The following is a 13,692-nucleotide window of genomic DNA, read 5'->3' on the forward strand; positions in this document are numbered from 1 at the left end:
TTATACTTATTATATTTTTTTAAAGAATTATTTCTACCTTCTGTTTTAATGTTTTCTGTAGATTTTTCTTTGCTTTTTTTCCTCTTTCCCAGACTTCTACTAGCTTAGTCAAGAAGTCTTCACTTTCTCCATTTTCCTCCTCTATTGCTTAAACTGTTGAGAATGGAACATTCTATCTCTATTTCTGTTATATTAGTGGTTACCCTTACATGATTAACAAAATCTCAATGAACCTTCCTACTCTAGGAAAAACAAGAAAAAGTTTTCAGCATATCTAAAGTATTCTTTCCCATCTGACATTTTATTTTTGTCTAATTTTTAGTCCCTTCTTGTTTTAACATCCCCCAAATTATTTTTTTTTATAGTTAATGCTTCTTTAGAGCTACCAGTATCTTTACTGGTTTCTTTTCTGACTGTTATTTAGTACACATTCTACCTTGAATTATCTTCTTACTGAAGCCATCCCTTCAACAAGAGTTTGTGATAAACCCTTTCTGCCTTGTGTTGTTATATTTCATCCTCATTCTTGGCTAAGATGAGCTAAGTGTTGGCTTCTCAGCAGGCACTTCTTTTTCTTCTGCACACTGAACAATTTATTCCATTTTCCTCTTGCATCTACTGTTGTCAGTGAAAAGAAAAGTCTTTGGAGAGTCTAGTTGCTAATCCTTGGTAAGTAATCTGACTTCTCTCCCGAGTTGTTTATGAGATTTTCCTTTTGTATTCCGCAGTTTCACTGGGATGCATCTTGATATACATTTCCTTTTATTTATCCTTCTCCGGCTCGAATGTGCTCCTTCAGTCTGGGCCCTTGTCTTTGTGGAAGTCTTTATGGAAAATTTCTAACCATCATCTCTTTGAATATTGCCTCATGCCCATTTTCTACATTTTCTTCTTCTGAGACTCCTAATGACTGTGGTGGTTGTTGTTTGGTAGCTAAGCCGTGTCTGACTCTTTGCAACCCCATGGACTGCAGCTTCCTATCCTTCACCCCATGAACTGCACTTCCTGTCCTCCACACCAGGCTTCCCTGTCCTTCACTCTCTCCTGGGGTTTGCCCAAACTCATGTCCACTGAGTCAGTGACACCAACCAAACATCTCATCTTCTGTTACCCCCTTTTCCTCCTGCTCTCAATTTTTCCCAGCATCAGGGTCTTTACCAGTGAGTCAGCTCTTCACATCAGGTGGCCAAAGTATTGGAGCTTCAGCATCAGTCCTTCCAATGAATATTCAGGGTTGATTTCCTTTGCTGCTGCTGCTAAGTCACTTCAGTCGTGTCCGACCCTGTGCGACCCCATAGATGGCAGCCCACCAGGCTCCCCCATCCCTGGGATTCTCAAGGCAAGAACACTGGAGTGGGTTGCCATTTCCTTCTCCAATGTGTGAAAGTGAAAGTGAAGTCTCTCAGTCGTGTCCGACTGTAGACCCGATGGACTGCAGCCTACCAGGCTCCTCCGTCTATGGGATTTTCCAGGCAAGAGTACTGGAGTGGGGTGCCATTGCCTTTAGGATCGACTAGTTTGATATCCTTGCAGTCCAAGGGACTCTCAAGAGTCTTCTCCAACACCACAGTTCGAAAGCATCAATTCTTTAGCGCTCAGTCTTCTTTATGGTCCAATTCTCACATCCATACATGACAACTGGAAAGACCATAGCTTTGACTAGATGGACTTTTGTCGGTAAAGTGAGGTCTCTGCTTTTTAGTACAATGTCTGGGTTTGTCATAGCTTTTCTTCCAGGGACCAAGTGTCTTCTAATTTCATGACTGCAGTCACCATCCACAGTGATTTTGGAGCCCAAGAAAATAAAATCCGCCACTGTTTCCATTTTTGCCTCACCTATTTGCCATGAAATGATGGGACTGGATGCCACAATCTTTGTTTTTTGAATGTTGAGTCTTAAGCCAGCTTTTTCACTCTACTCTTTCACCTAGCTTTTAACTACTCTTTAATATTTTCTGTCATTCATCCCTCAATGCTACCTACGGGGGACTTCTCAGATACAGCTTCCAGTTCATTAATCTTTTCTTAAATTGTGTCCAATCTGTTTAATTTATCCCTTGATTTTTTTTCATTCCAATCGCCATATCCTCTATTTTTAGAAGTCCTATTGGGTCATTTTTTTTTTAACCTTTCTATTCAGTTTTCATACCATGCTGTTACAGATACAGTCTCTCTTGTTTATTTTGTCTGTTTTGTTTGTTTGTTTTTGCATTTACTTCATGGTCTCTTTTAGAGTGTTTTATGATTTCCACTTTGGAGTGCTGACTCTCCTGTTTACTGCATCTGCTGCATCTCCCTCATGGTGATTTGTTTCCTTATGTGATTTGTCATCCTCTGTCATGAGTTCATCTTCAGAAGTGACAGGGGTATTTGGGGTTTTTTTTTTTAACTCTTATGTGCCCTGGGTTGAAAGAGTGTCTTTCTCAGCAGTTTTTTGTTTTTTTCCTATTTCTTCTGCTTTTCACACCACAGAGACAGACCACACTCCTGCTTGACATGCAGACCTGAGTTTCAGGTTCACTGGGGTAACTTTTTCCACTCGAGGTTGAACATCTGCACCTTGTCACTTTCTCAGGCTTGTGGGTAGCGGTATATTTTGGCCCCCTTTTCAAGAACAGGGTAACCTGTTGAGACCCTGGAATATATGGAGGTCATGTTCTGCTCCTCAACCTCTTATAGGTCTTTTGTCCCTCCTGGGTGTCCGATCCCAGACTCCCAAACCTCTCCACCCCTGAAGCCTCCACAGCCTCTGATTCCTCCCACCACCCAGCTTTGGATTTTCTCTTTGTCTCTGGTGCCCGGGACCATCCCTGTCTTTTAAGTTCAGCTTAAAAAAATTTTTTTCCACATATAAGGAGTGAGAGGAGTCCAGCCACCTTTCTTAGCTCCCATTTTACCAGAACCACCCCCTACACTGCTCCATCTCTGAATGCTGCCAATTCCAGGGAGCTCCCTACCTCCCAAGGGGCTAGAGAGAGTCAAACCTTGTCACACTAGGGAATGACGGGTGGTCGAGGGTAGGTTTCCTCCAGGCTGCTCTGGTGGAAGGAAGGCGAGAATGAGCCGGGGGCGGGGGGCGGCGATTTGTGACATCACAAGCCGGCTCTCCTGCCAGAGGTTGTCAGAGCAGAAGCCCGGGGGCTGCTGGGTCTCTTTCATCCTGGGGCCTCCAAGGGAGGATGTGCATCATGGACCTTGCTGCTGTGTCTGGGGCCAGAGGAAGCTCAGTGGCGGGACAGCATCATCACGAACTCTGCAGGAGAGAAGGGGCGGGGCTTGAGCCGGTCCAGGTTAGCGATCCCAGGAGGCACTGGGCTCAGCCAGGGACCCAGAGGGATGGGGCTTGGTCTGGGAGGACGCTCACCGTCAAAGTCCACGGTGCCGTCCCCATTGAGGTCCACGTCTTGGAGCATCTCGTCCAGCTCAGGACCCACCAGTGGCTCCCCCAGCAGAGCCGGTGCTGCCTCCCGCAACTCTGCCACCGTGATCCGCCCATCCCTGTCCCTGTCAAACTGCGATTCCGGCAGGGCTCAGCCCTCCTACCCTCTTCCTGCACCCGCCACCACCTTGCTGGACACCCCCACTTCCTCCATCCAAACCCTCCTCCTCCTCCCAGACTGAGGCCGTGAACCCCCTGCCCTTGGGGAAGTCCTCCTGGGGAGACCCCCAGCCGGGAGTGAGCCAAACTCTTTCCAACGCCCTTCACAGTCCTAGTCCCACCAGCAGCAGGGCTCGGGGCCTCCAGAGGCTGAGGTTCCCAGTCTCCCGTGAGGCCACTAAGGATGCCACCCAGCATCCACCCACCCACCGGCCCCCCGGGCCCCCCCGCACCTCGCGGAAGGCAATTCGCAGCTCCCGCAGCCCCAGCATGTGCGCTGTTTCCTCCCTCAGCTTCGGGCCCATCATCTCCACGAATTCCTCGAAGTCCACACGGCCACCCACTGCAGACCCAGGCAGAGGGTCACAGTGGTGAGGACTGGGGCCCATGGAGGGACCCCAGCCCCTCACCCGCTCTGTGTCCAGAAAGAATACCAGCTTCCATGTCCCCAGGGGTAGGAGGCTGCAGCCCCGGGCTCTGCTGGGGGCAAGATGCTCAAGGGCTCTCAGTGAAGCACCAGGTGTGGGGGACTGAGACCAGGCTGGGGAACCAGACAGCCCCGGCCTCAAAACCTGGCTCTCCCACTGATGCTGTGATCTCGGATGACTCGCTGGACCTGCCTGCTCATTGGAGGACAGGGTGCTATTGTGGTTGGAGTTTATGGTTGTAAAGTGCCAGAACATCAGAGGTAGCAGTAAAGACACCTTAGAAGCATACACAGGTAGTTTATGGAGGCCATCAATTATAAAAAGCACCAATGGTCCATGAATAGCTTCAGGAGAAAGAAAGAGGCATGACACTAAATATTCACATCAATTGTAAATCACGTTCCATTTTGGGAACTGTAAGGGAAAAAATTGCTGGTGTCCTGGGATGAAAGGAGCCTGATATTTGATAAATCAGCTGTGGTGTTGGAAAAGACTCTTGAGAGTCCCTTGGGCTGCAAGGAGATCCAACCAGTCAATTCTAAAGGAAATCAGTCCTGAATATTCATTGGAAGGACTGATGATGAAGCTGAAACTCCAATACTTTGGCCACCTGATGTGAAGAGATGACTCATTGGAAAAGACCCTGATGCTGGGAAAGATTGAAGGCAGGAGGAGAAGGGGACAACAGAGGATGAGATGGTTGGATGGCATCACCGACGCGATGGACATGAGTTTGAATAAGCTTCGGGAGTTGATGGACAGGGAAGCCTGCCGTGCAGCAGTCCATGGGGTCGCAAAGAGTAGGACACGATTGAGCGACTGAACTGAACTGATACTCACACAAGGGCTGCCCGTCGGACATTTAATCGCAAGGAGTGGCCAAGGTTCTCTCTGGCTCGGCCTCACCAAACCTTAAAAGACTCTTTCTAGGATGATCAGAGAGAGGCAGAGACAGCCCAGGTGGCTGGTACCAGCACGGACCGTTTTATCTCAGTCAGAGATGGGGGTCCCCAACCTGAGTCCGGAGGACCTCTTGTGGATCACCCGGTGCCTTCCTAGTCCCCCTACCCTCCGTGTCCTGGGGCCAACGTCGTCAAACTGTCCTGGAAACTGCCACGCCACCCCCCTCACTCCACCACCACCCCTATCTGACTGCCAGAGCCACCGCCCAACACCCCTCCTTTCGGTAACCTTGAGACTGGGAAAGGACCCCGGTGGCAAAGCCAGGTGGCTCCGCCCACCCGCCCCGCCCCACCCCGGGGAGGCGGGGTCAAGCACTGACTCCGCATCTTGACGTGTTGAGAGACCTCGATGAGCTCCATCTCGGTGGGCATGTAGCCCAGCGTCCGCATGCACTCGCCCAGGTCCCGGTAGCCGATATAACCGTCGTGGTCCGTGTCAAACTCCTCGAAGGCGGCCTGAAGCTCTGCAGGGGAGGGAGGTCAGGCGCAGGCAGCCAGCCAGACTCTGAGACACCGCCCACCCGCCGCTCCCAGCGGGGGCGCTCACCATCCAGCTCCTCAGGGCCTAGCTCTCGGTCCTGCAGGGGCACAGTCCAGCATGTCCCCGGGGCCAGTCAGGGCTCTGGTCAGCCTTCCTCCTCCAGCCCCGGGCCACGGTGGCCTGGGCAGGGCCCGTCCCACAAGGGCCGGAGAAGGCAGCGAAGTCCCAGGAGAAGAGTTGACCCCGTTCCTGCTCCTGGAGGCCCCGAGCTGCCACAGACCCCTGGGTTGGCGGTCTAGTTCCACCCACTGCCCATGCCGCCCGCCCCCCCACCCCTGCAGAAACCCTGCCCCCACAACCCGGCTCCTGAGTCTGGAGCAGAAATTGGAGGAGGCTTGAGTGTTAGGGGAAGGGTGGGCTGAACCTGAGCCCATGAGTCCCAACCCCACCCCCAGGCCCCCCAACCTTGGTCCAGGACCCCCTGACCTTCCCGAAGATGCGGTTGAGCAGGGGCCCGTATGTCCTCTGAGCAGCATCGTGCTGGGGGCCAGGACGGTGCCGGTGGGACTGGCGACGAGGGGCCGGCCCCTCCTGCCCTTCTCCGGTCCTGGAGGGGTTCTTGCTGCTCCCCGGGGCCTCAGGGCCCTGCTTGGGGGTCTGCTCCCCAGAACTGCCGGTGACCTTACGGGACCCTCGGAGCCCCTTCTCCCTCTTGCTGCTTCTCTTCCTCGTCAAGGGGGGTCCCTCAGCGCCACTACTGGAAGCCAGGACCCCCTCAGGGGGCTTCTGTGGTCTGGGGGCTGGGTCAGGGCCATGCCGCCCCCTCACCTGCTCTTCAGCCATGTGGAGAGGGGTGACAGGGCTCAGAGAAGCCGCACCAGGGAGCACCCCTGCTTCTCAGGACCCATAAAGCAGCTTATACTCTGCCACCCCGAGGGCTGATGACCAGGGATCCGGCCCTGAGGGGGATTAGGGTAAGTGAGTCAGGCAGTCCAGGCCCTAATCCCCCCCCTGCCTGCAGGTGGCCAGATTGGCAGAGCCGATCAGTCAAGGGAAACATCCTCAGCAACATGGGGTGCCAGGACAGAGTGGCCGCAGTGAGCTTCAGACTCCAGCTCTGCCACTCTGAGCTGGGAGACCCAGCAGACTCACCTCTCTAAGTCTCAGTTGCCTCATCTATAAAATGGGAGCAGTATTGCTGAAGCATCAGAGAGCCCAGTTGTCTGACATGAGCAGGACTCAGCTACCACAGGACATGGGGAAGCAGCTCAGGCAGGAGGAAGAGTGTGTACAAAGGTGGGAGGTGGGAGAGAGGACAAGTGACCCCTCTCTGGATGATCTCCCGACCGGAGCAGGGGGTGTGTGAAAGGAAGGAAGAGAGGCCAGATCATAGGGACTTGGGATCACGGATGATTGAGGGTCACGGGGGTGACATCAGAGGAGGTACACCCTGGGGGTCGCAGAGCCTGCTCTGAGCTGGAGGGGCCCAGGCAGGGGGTTTTGGCCATCCGGCCCTGTCAAGGATGGGGGGCCTGGCTGGTCACTTGGCCCCACTGGGCTAGGGTTAGGGTTTCCCCGGCGAGCAGCCCCATGAAAGATTGATGTCCTCTCAGCTTGGGTTTCATGCCAGCAGCCTTAGTGCTGCAGGGCACCAGACAGCAGGCCCCGGCGTGGGGCAGACACCCCCTGCTCCTTCCAGCCAGCGGCCTGCACCTCACAGGTAAGCCAGGCCTCACCAGTTGGGGCCTCAGGGGGTGCCCTGGGCTCTGATCCAGTAAGGACTGGAGCTTGCAGAGTGGGGTCTGCCTGAGTAAGGGCCCTGGGGGTGGGGAGACCACAGGCTAAAGGTCAAATGGCTTGAGCTATGGGCCACAGGCAGGACCCAGGCTTTCCGGGACATCTGGTTTTTCCACCTCAGAGGGAGCCTCCCTCCCCCCACTAAGGAGGCAGGCCTCTTGGGACTCAGCCACCCTCATCCTCATCATGCTGCTGAGCCCCTTACCCCCTTTTCTAATGAGTAACCCCAGGGGACAAGGGAGGCCACCCCCCCCCCCCCCCCCCCCCCCGCCCCAGACTCCCTGTCCACTCTTGGGCCCAGGCGACCCTAAGCCTTTCCCTTTGGAATCTTTTTGTTTGTTTGTTTTGGCTGCACCATATGGCTTGCAGAATCTTAGTTCTCCTACCAGGTATTTAACCCCTGTCCCCTGCAATGAAAGCATGGATCTTTAACCATTGGACCACCAAGGAAGTCTGAATCTCAAACTCTTGAACCCAGGATACAGACAAAAAAGGGAGCCTGTGACGCTTTGACCATTTGGGGTGGTTTTGTTTTGGCCGCACCATGCAGTTTGAGGGATCTCAGTCCCCCCACCAGGGATTGAACCCAGGCCCACAGCAGGGAAAGGCCAGGTCCTAACCAGTGTACCACTGGATTTCCCAAGTGGTTTCTAAACTGTTCCCTGGAGTCCTAAGGGTGCTCGCCCTCCTTTAATCTGAGCACGCTCTTTTAGTTCACATAGGAGTTCTGCTATAAGATCATATTGAAATGAATTTGAAAGCCTCTTGTTTGGTCTGTGTGGATGCAGCGGGATCCCAGGTAGCAGAATAATTAGAGTCCTGGTGCCCACATTCCTATCTCTGACCTTGCATAGGTCACCCTCCTCTGCTTCCCTGTAGGATGGATTGCAGGAAGGCTAGGTAAGCTAATCTGTTTAAAGACCCTGGCAAACACTAACCACTCCAAAGGTGATAATGATGGCCCAGAGAGGGACAGCAACTTTCACGGAGATGCTCAGCATCCTCTCTCTCCTTTTCAGTCATTCATGCCTTCACTGATTCACCGGGTGCCCACTCCATGTCCAGTAAGACACTGGGGACCCCAGATAGACCCTGCTATGGAAGCCAACCCGGGTGCCCCTGGCCGCTGGCCCCGCACAGAGCTCGACGATGAGGACTACCCCCAGGGTGGCTGGGACACGGCCTTCCTGGTGGCCCTGCTGCTCCTGGGGCTGCCGGCCAACGGTCTCATGGCATGGCTGGCCGGCTCGCAGGCCCGGCAGGGTGCAGGCACGCGGCTCGCTCTGCTCCTGCTCAGCCTGGCTCTCTCTGACTTCCTGTTCCTGGCGGCAGCGGCCTTCCAGATCATGGAGATCCAGCATGGCGGGCACTGGCCGCTGGGGACGGCCGCCTGCCGCTTCTACTACTTCCTCTGGGGGGTGTCCTACTCCTCCGGCCTCTTCCTGCTGGCCACCCTCAGCCTGGACCGCTGCCTGCTGGTGCTGTGCCCTCGCTGGTACCCTGGGTGCCGCCCGGCCCGCCTGCCCCTCTGGGTCTGTGCCGGGGTCTGGGTGCTGGCCACCCTCTTCAGCGTGCCCTGGCTGGTCTTCCCCGAGGCCGCCGTCTGGTGGTACGACCTGGTCATCTGCCTGGACTTCTGGGACAGCGAGGAGCTGCCGCTGCGGATGCTGGAGATCCTGGGAGGCTTCCTTCCTTTCCTGGTGCTGCTCGTCTGCCACGTGCTCACCCAGGCGGCCGCCTGCCGGCCCTGCCGCCGCCAGCAGCCTGGGGCCCCGGCCTGCCGCGGCTTCGCCCGTGTGGCCAAGACCATTTTGTCAGCCTACGTGGTCCTGCGGCTGCCCTACCAGCTGGCGCAGCTATTGTACCTGGCCTTCCTGTGGGACTTCTACCCCGGCTACCTGCTCTGGGAGGCCTTGGTCTACTCTGACTACCTGATCCTACTGAACAGCTGCCTCAGTCCCTTCCTCTGCCTCCTGGCCAGCGCCGACCTCCGGGCCCTGCTGCGCACCGTGCTCGCCTCCTTTGCAGCCGCTGTCTGTGAGGAGTGGCCGGGCAGCTTCATGCCAGCTGAGCCACAGACCCAAGTGGACTCTGGGGACCAGACGGTACCAGGGCCAGTGGCTGAGGCCCAGCCACAAGTGAACCCCGAGGCCCAGACCCGGCTGAACCCTGTGGCCCAGCCACAGGTGAACCCCGAGGCCCAGACCCGGCTGAACCCTGCAACCCAGCCACAGGTGAACCCCACATCCCAGACACGGGTGAACCCCATGACCCAGCAACAGGAGGACAACGAGGGCCAGCCCCAGCTGGATTCTGGGGCCCAATCACAGGCAAGCCCCAAGGCCCAGCCCCCGGGGCCCACTACCAGCTCAGACCCCAGTGCCTGTGAGGAAGCCTCCTGCACGCCAGCCATGGATTCCACCCTAGAGGCCGTGAACCTGGCCGCGCCTGCTGCCTCTGAGGGAGAAGGCCCCAGCGGCGTTCCCCAAGAAGAGGCCCCAGGCGCGGGCCCCACGTGAGGGCTCGGGAAAGTCCAGGCCCACCAGGACAGCAGAAGAGCCAGGGGAGACGGAGGAACCAGCCCATCAGAGAGGAGGACGGGTACCGTGGGGAAGTTCACGTGGAAAACCCCTACCGAGTCCCTTGGGCTTGGGGGATGTGAACATGAAGCAGCCAAAATCCCGAACGGTTTGTTGAACATCACGTCCCTGGTCCCAGCAAGCTCTTGCAGGCTTGGCCCCTACACAGTGGCCCACCACCACCACCCCCCACAGGCTACCACAGGTGATGGTGTCCTGTGGGTTCGGCTCTCCAATGCCCTCCAGGCCCCACAGACAGCCCCCTCCTTAGCCTCGGTCCTGCAGGAGAAAGATGGGCAGGGTGGTTTCCTCAGGCTTGATCCGACTTTCCTTCCATCCTTACCTCCCTGCCTTCCTCCCTATGCCGATCTCTCACCTGGATACAAGGAGCCCAGGAGGAAGTCCCTACAGAGAAGGGAAGCATGCAGGAGCCATCGGGAGCCCGGGGCCTTAGCGGCCCACAGGCAGACTTGGCAGCCTTCTCCAATCCCCAACCCCAACAGGCAGTGAGGCTGGGGCCAGACTTCCTTCAGCAAGGTGGTGAGCACAGAGGCAAGAGCGAGCAAGCCTGGACTCCAGTCTGGCTCCGGGTGATCCTGGACAAGCCGCTTCACCCTCCGAGCTCCTGTTGCATCTGGCATCGTGAGGATTAAATGAGAAGGTGTGTGAGGTGCTGGCAGGAACTGGCACACAGAAGGGGCTCAGTGAACAGATGCTTCGTGGACATCCAGGGATGCAGGGGCTGGGGATGATGGAAGGAGGGGGCACCTGGCCGGAGCCCCTAGGATCCTGTGAGCTTCTGGGCAGATCAGCTGTGCCCATGACCAGCTCTGGGCTGCAGTTGGCCAGGTGGCCTGAGAGAACTTGGGCCCTCCTCTGTGCCTTGGGCAGCTCCAGGGGACTTCAAGTCTGCTACATTTGAGAGTTCAATGAGTGTTCACCTGCCCACCCCCCACCACGGAGGAGGCACCGAGTGCCCTGGTCCTGCCTCTGCCTGAGCCCCTCCCACACTCTCAGTCCAGATGCAGAGACGGGAAGATGTCCCAGCAGAAAACTCCGGGAACCAGTGGCTCCAGGGACAGCACAGGGCCCTTGGAGGTCACACAGTGTCTCCAAGCAGAGCCGGCCTCTTCCGTCTCCAGCTGCAGACCCTGCAAGAAAAACTAGGAAGTGCTAAAGGTCTATTTTCAGACTCCCCCACCCCACTTCCTTTTCATACCCGTCACTCTCTTCTGGCACTCACCCCACCCAGCTTTCTCCCAGTCACTGGGGTTCTAAAACCATGAACTCTTTCTCCTTTCACCCCCCACCCCCACCCCCCACCCTTTCCCTTAAGCTCAGCATTGTGACCTTTATAAGCTGAGGGGTGCCCTTACCAGTAGGTGTAAAGGACAATGACCTTTTAAGTGCTACCCTTCCCAGCAGTGCTTGCTACAAAGGCAGGCTGAAGTGATTCAGTATGATCTGGGTTCTGGTTCCCAGGCCTGTCTTTGCCTCAGTTTTCTCCTCTGTAAAATGGGGTGATAATGTTCCCTTTGCAAATTTGGCTGTTGTGATCATTAACCAAACCCAGGGATGGAAGCAGGCTGGGTGGTGGTGGTGGTGATACCAGCAGCATAATCATAGTACTTCCTGGAATTCTGGCCACTGAAGCTGGTGGGAGTGAGATTTCTGGACAGGCACAAATTTGTTGAATTCATTCATTCAGCAAATATTTATCAAGCACTTGTCAAGTGCTCTTCTAGCCAGCCTTCCATTTTGAATGTTAGGGCATGGCCTCCAAGGCCTCTCAGAGCTGTTTGAATCCTGGTTCTCCACAACTCACCAAGGGTGTGAGCCTCAGCAAGGCTCTTCGCCTCTTTGAGACTCAGTTTCCTCATCTGTAAAACGGGAATAATAATAGTGGTTCCATTTTCTGAGTGTTAATCCCTGTGAAGTTCACAGATCCTTGCCTGGCACAGAGTAAGTGCTTAATAATTGTTAGCCATTAGTTTGATTATGCCAGTGGCCATCCCTGGGTCTCACTCAGGCCCGGGACAGTGCTGACCCACCAGAGCCCATGTGGCAGTGTCCTGCCCACCAGGCATTGCGCTCCCCCCCCACCACCACCACACAGCCCCCTCCTCCACTTTCCAAATGTTTTCACACTCCCCGCCCCATTGGACTTGTACACTTCCTGAGGGCAGGGTCTGCGCTATGGCCCCCTTGCAGAGCGCCCCTCCTCCTTCTCCCAGATAGAGATCCTAAAGCCTTTTCACACGGCAGGCATATCAGGGATTAAATCCTCAGTGCCAGCCACCTGGCATCAACTCTGGTCCATCTTCCTAACCCCACCTCTTGGAGAATCCCTCCTTCAAGGTCCCAGGAGGGACCCCCACTCATAATGGGTACTTGCTATCCAGGAGAAAGAGCAGCATCATGAAGGGTTTTGTGAGATAAAGAGGAGTTCTCCTGCTAGCCCACAGAGGAAGGTTTTGTGTTGGAGGAAACATGTATCCCCAAGGCCAGAGGGGATGAAAGGAGGGCTTACCCCCCACATTCCACAGCCCCTCCACCTTACTCCTAACAAACTCAATGTGGCTGGGCTCCTGTGACCCATTGGAAGACTCATGCCTTCTACAGGTGAGAGACACACTTCCCTCTCCTTCATAGGGACCGGACATGGACTCTGAGAGGTGTGAATATGAACATTTTTCAATTACGCATTCAGAGCTACTGTTCATTCATTCATTCAATATGCATTAATTGAACACAGACTGTGTGCTAGGTCTTGTTCTAGGTACTGGGGATCCAGAGAGAAACAAGGGCAAGTGTGGTCCTCAATTTGCTGACATCCTAGTGGGACGAGACAGACAAACAGCAAATACACAGATAGTTAGGGAATTCCTTGGCACTCCAGTGGTTAGGACTCTCGTGTTCACTGCTGACTGTGGATTTGATTCCTCATCAGGGAACTAAGATCCCACAAGCTTCTCAGTGTGGCCAAAAATAAAAAATAAATGAAAGCAAATATACAATAGTTATACAATATAACACAAGGTAATGATTAAGAACATACAGCGACTGAACTGAAGCCTCCGAGGGTGGGAGGGGGATGGGTAGATCGGAGAGGCCAGTCTCAGGAGCTGGCCAGGAGGAGGGAGGTGTCTGGGACAAACTTCCAGGCTTCGCAGGGAGGTGGTTGAGGAAAGCGGGGAAGGTGTGAGGGGTCTGGAGGTCATAGCACTATTTCTCTTTTTATTAAGGAGGCCGGGCAGGACCCAAAGGTGTGCGTGCACCAGGAAGAATGGGAGGGCTGGGCCTTCCACTTGCCTCATAAAACACCGCTGTTTTATTTACATTGTACCAAGAGCTGGTACCTCTGTAACTTAAGAGGCACATGAATATATTGTCCTTCAGTCGCTAAGTCTTGTCCGACTCTGGCTTTGCCACCCCATGGACTGCAGCACACCAGGTTTCCCTGTCCTTCACCATCTCCTGGAGCTTGCTCAAACTCATGTCCATTGAGTCGGTGGTGCCATCCAATGGTCTCATCCTCTGTCGCCCCTCCTCCTCCTGCCCTCAGTCTTTCCCAGCATCAGGGTATATCTTGGAGTCGAGGTGGACTCCATCGGGAAGTACGCATTGAGGTGGGGGACTGGGAGGGCAGGGCTGCACCCGACCCTGGCGACTCCTGAGGAGACCGACAAGAGGAGCAAGACGGGGAGCCGGCTCGAGTCTGCGGCCAGGCTGCACCATTCCAACCCCATCTTCATCCCGGCCCCTGCCCCTCTGCCCTAGAAGGACCCGAAGTTCGGAGGGGCGGGGCTCGCCCAGGGCCCGCCCCAGTGCCCCTGGAGTCTTCGGC

The 13,692-nt window shown here is 55.2% G+C and overlaps 2 protein-coding genes across 2 annotated transcripts; one reads left to right on the forward strand and one right to left on the reverse strand.

The window, feature by feature from the left end:
* Positions 1–3,148: 3,148 nt before the first annotated feature.
* CABP4 (calcium binding protein 4) lies at positions 3,149–6,312 on the reverse strand. Its single transcript, XM_061156374.1, has 6 exons — positions 5,956–6,312; positions 5,536–5,566; positions 5,309–5,452; positions 3,832–3,941; positions 3,365–3,512; positions 3,149–3,253 (listed from the first exon to the last, which is right to left on the reverse strand). The coding sequence occupies exons 1-6, from the start codon at positions 6,310–6,312 to the stop codon at positions 3,225–3,227; spliced, it is 819 nt and encodes a 272-aa protein (XP_061012357.1). The 3' UTR covers positions 3,149–3,224.
* Positions 6,313–7,092: 780 nt separating this feature from the next.
* Positions 7,093–9,785, forward strand: GPR152 (G protein-coupled receptor 152). Its single transcript, XM_061158662.1, has 2 exons — positions 7,093–7,189; positions 8,332–9,785. Exons 1-2 carry the CDS (start codon positions 7,093–7,095, stop codon positions 9,783–9,785), a joined length of 1,551 nt encoding a protein of 516 aa, XP_061014645.1.
* Positions 9,786–13,692: the final 3,907 nt, after the last annotated feature.

This window comes from Dama dama, chromosome 2 (assembly GCF_033118175.1).
Source record: "Dama dama isolate Ldn47 chromosome 2, ASM3311817v1, whole genome shotgun sequence".
Lineage (NCBI taxonomy): Eukaryota > Metazoa > Chordata > Mammalia > Artiodactyla > Cervidae > Dama > Dama dama.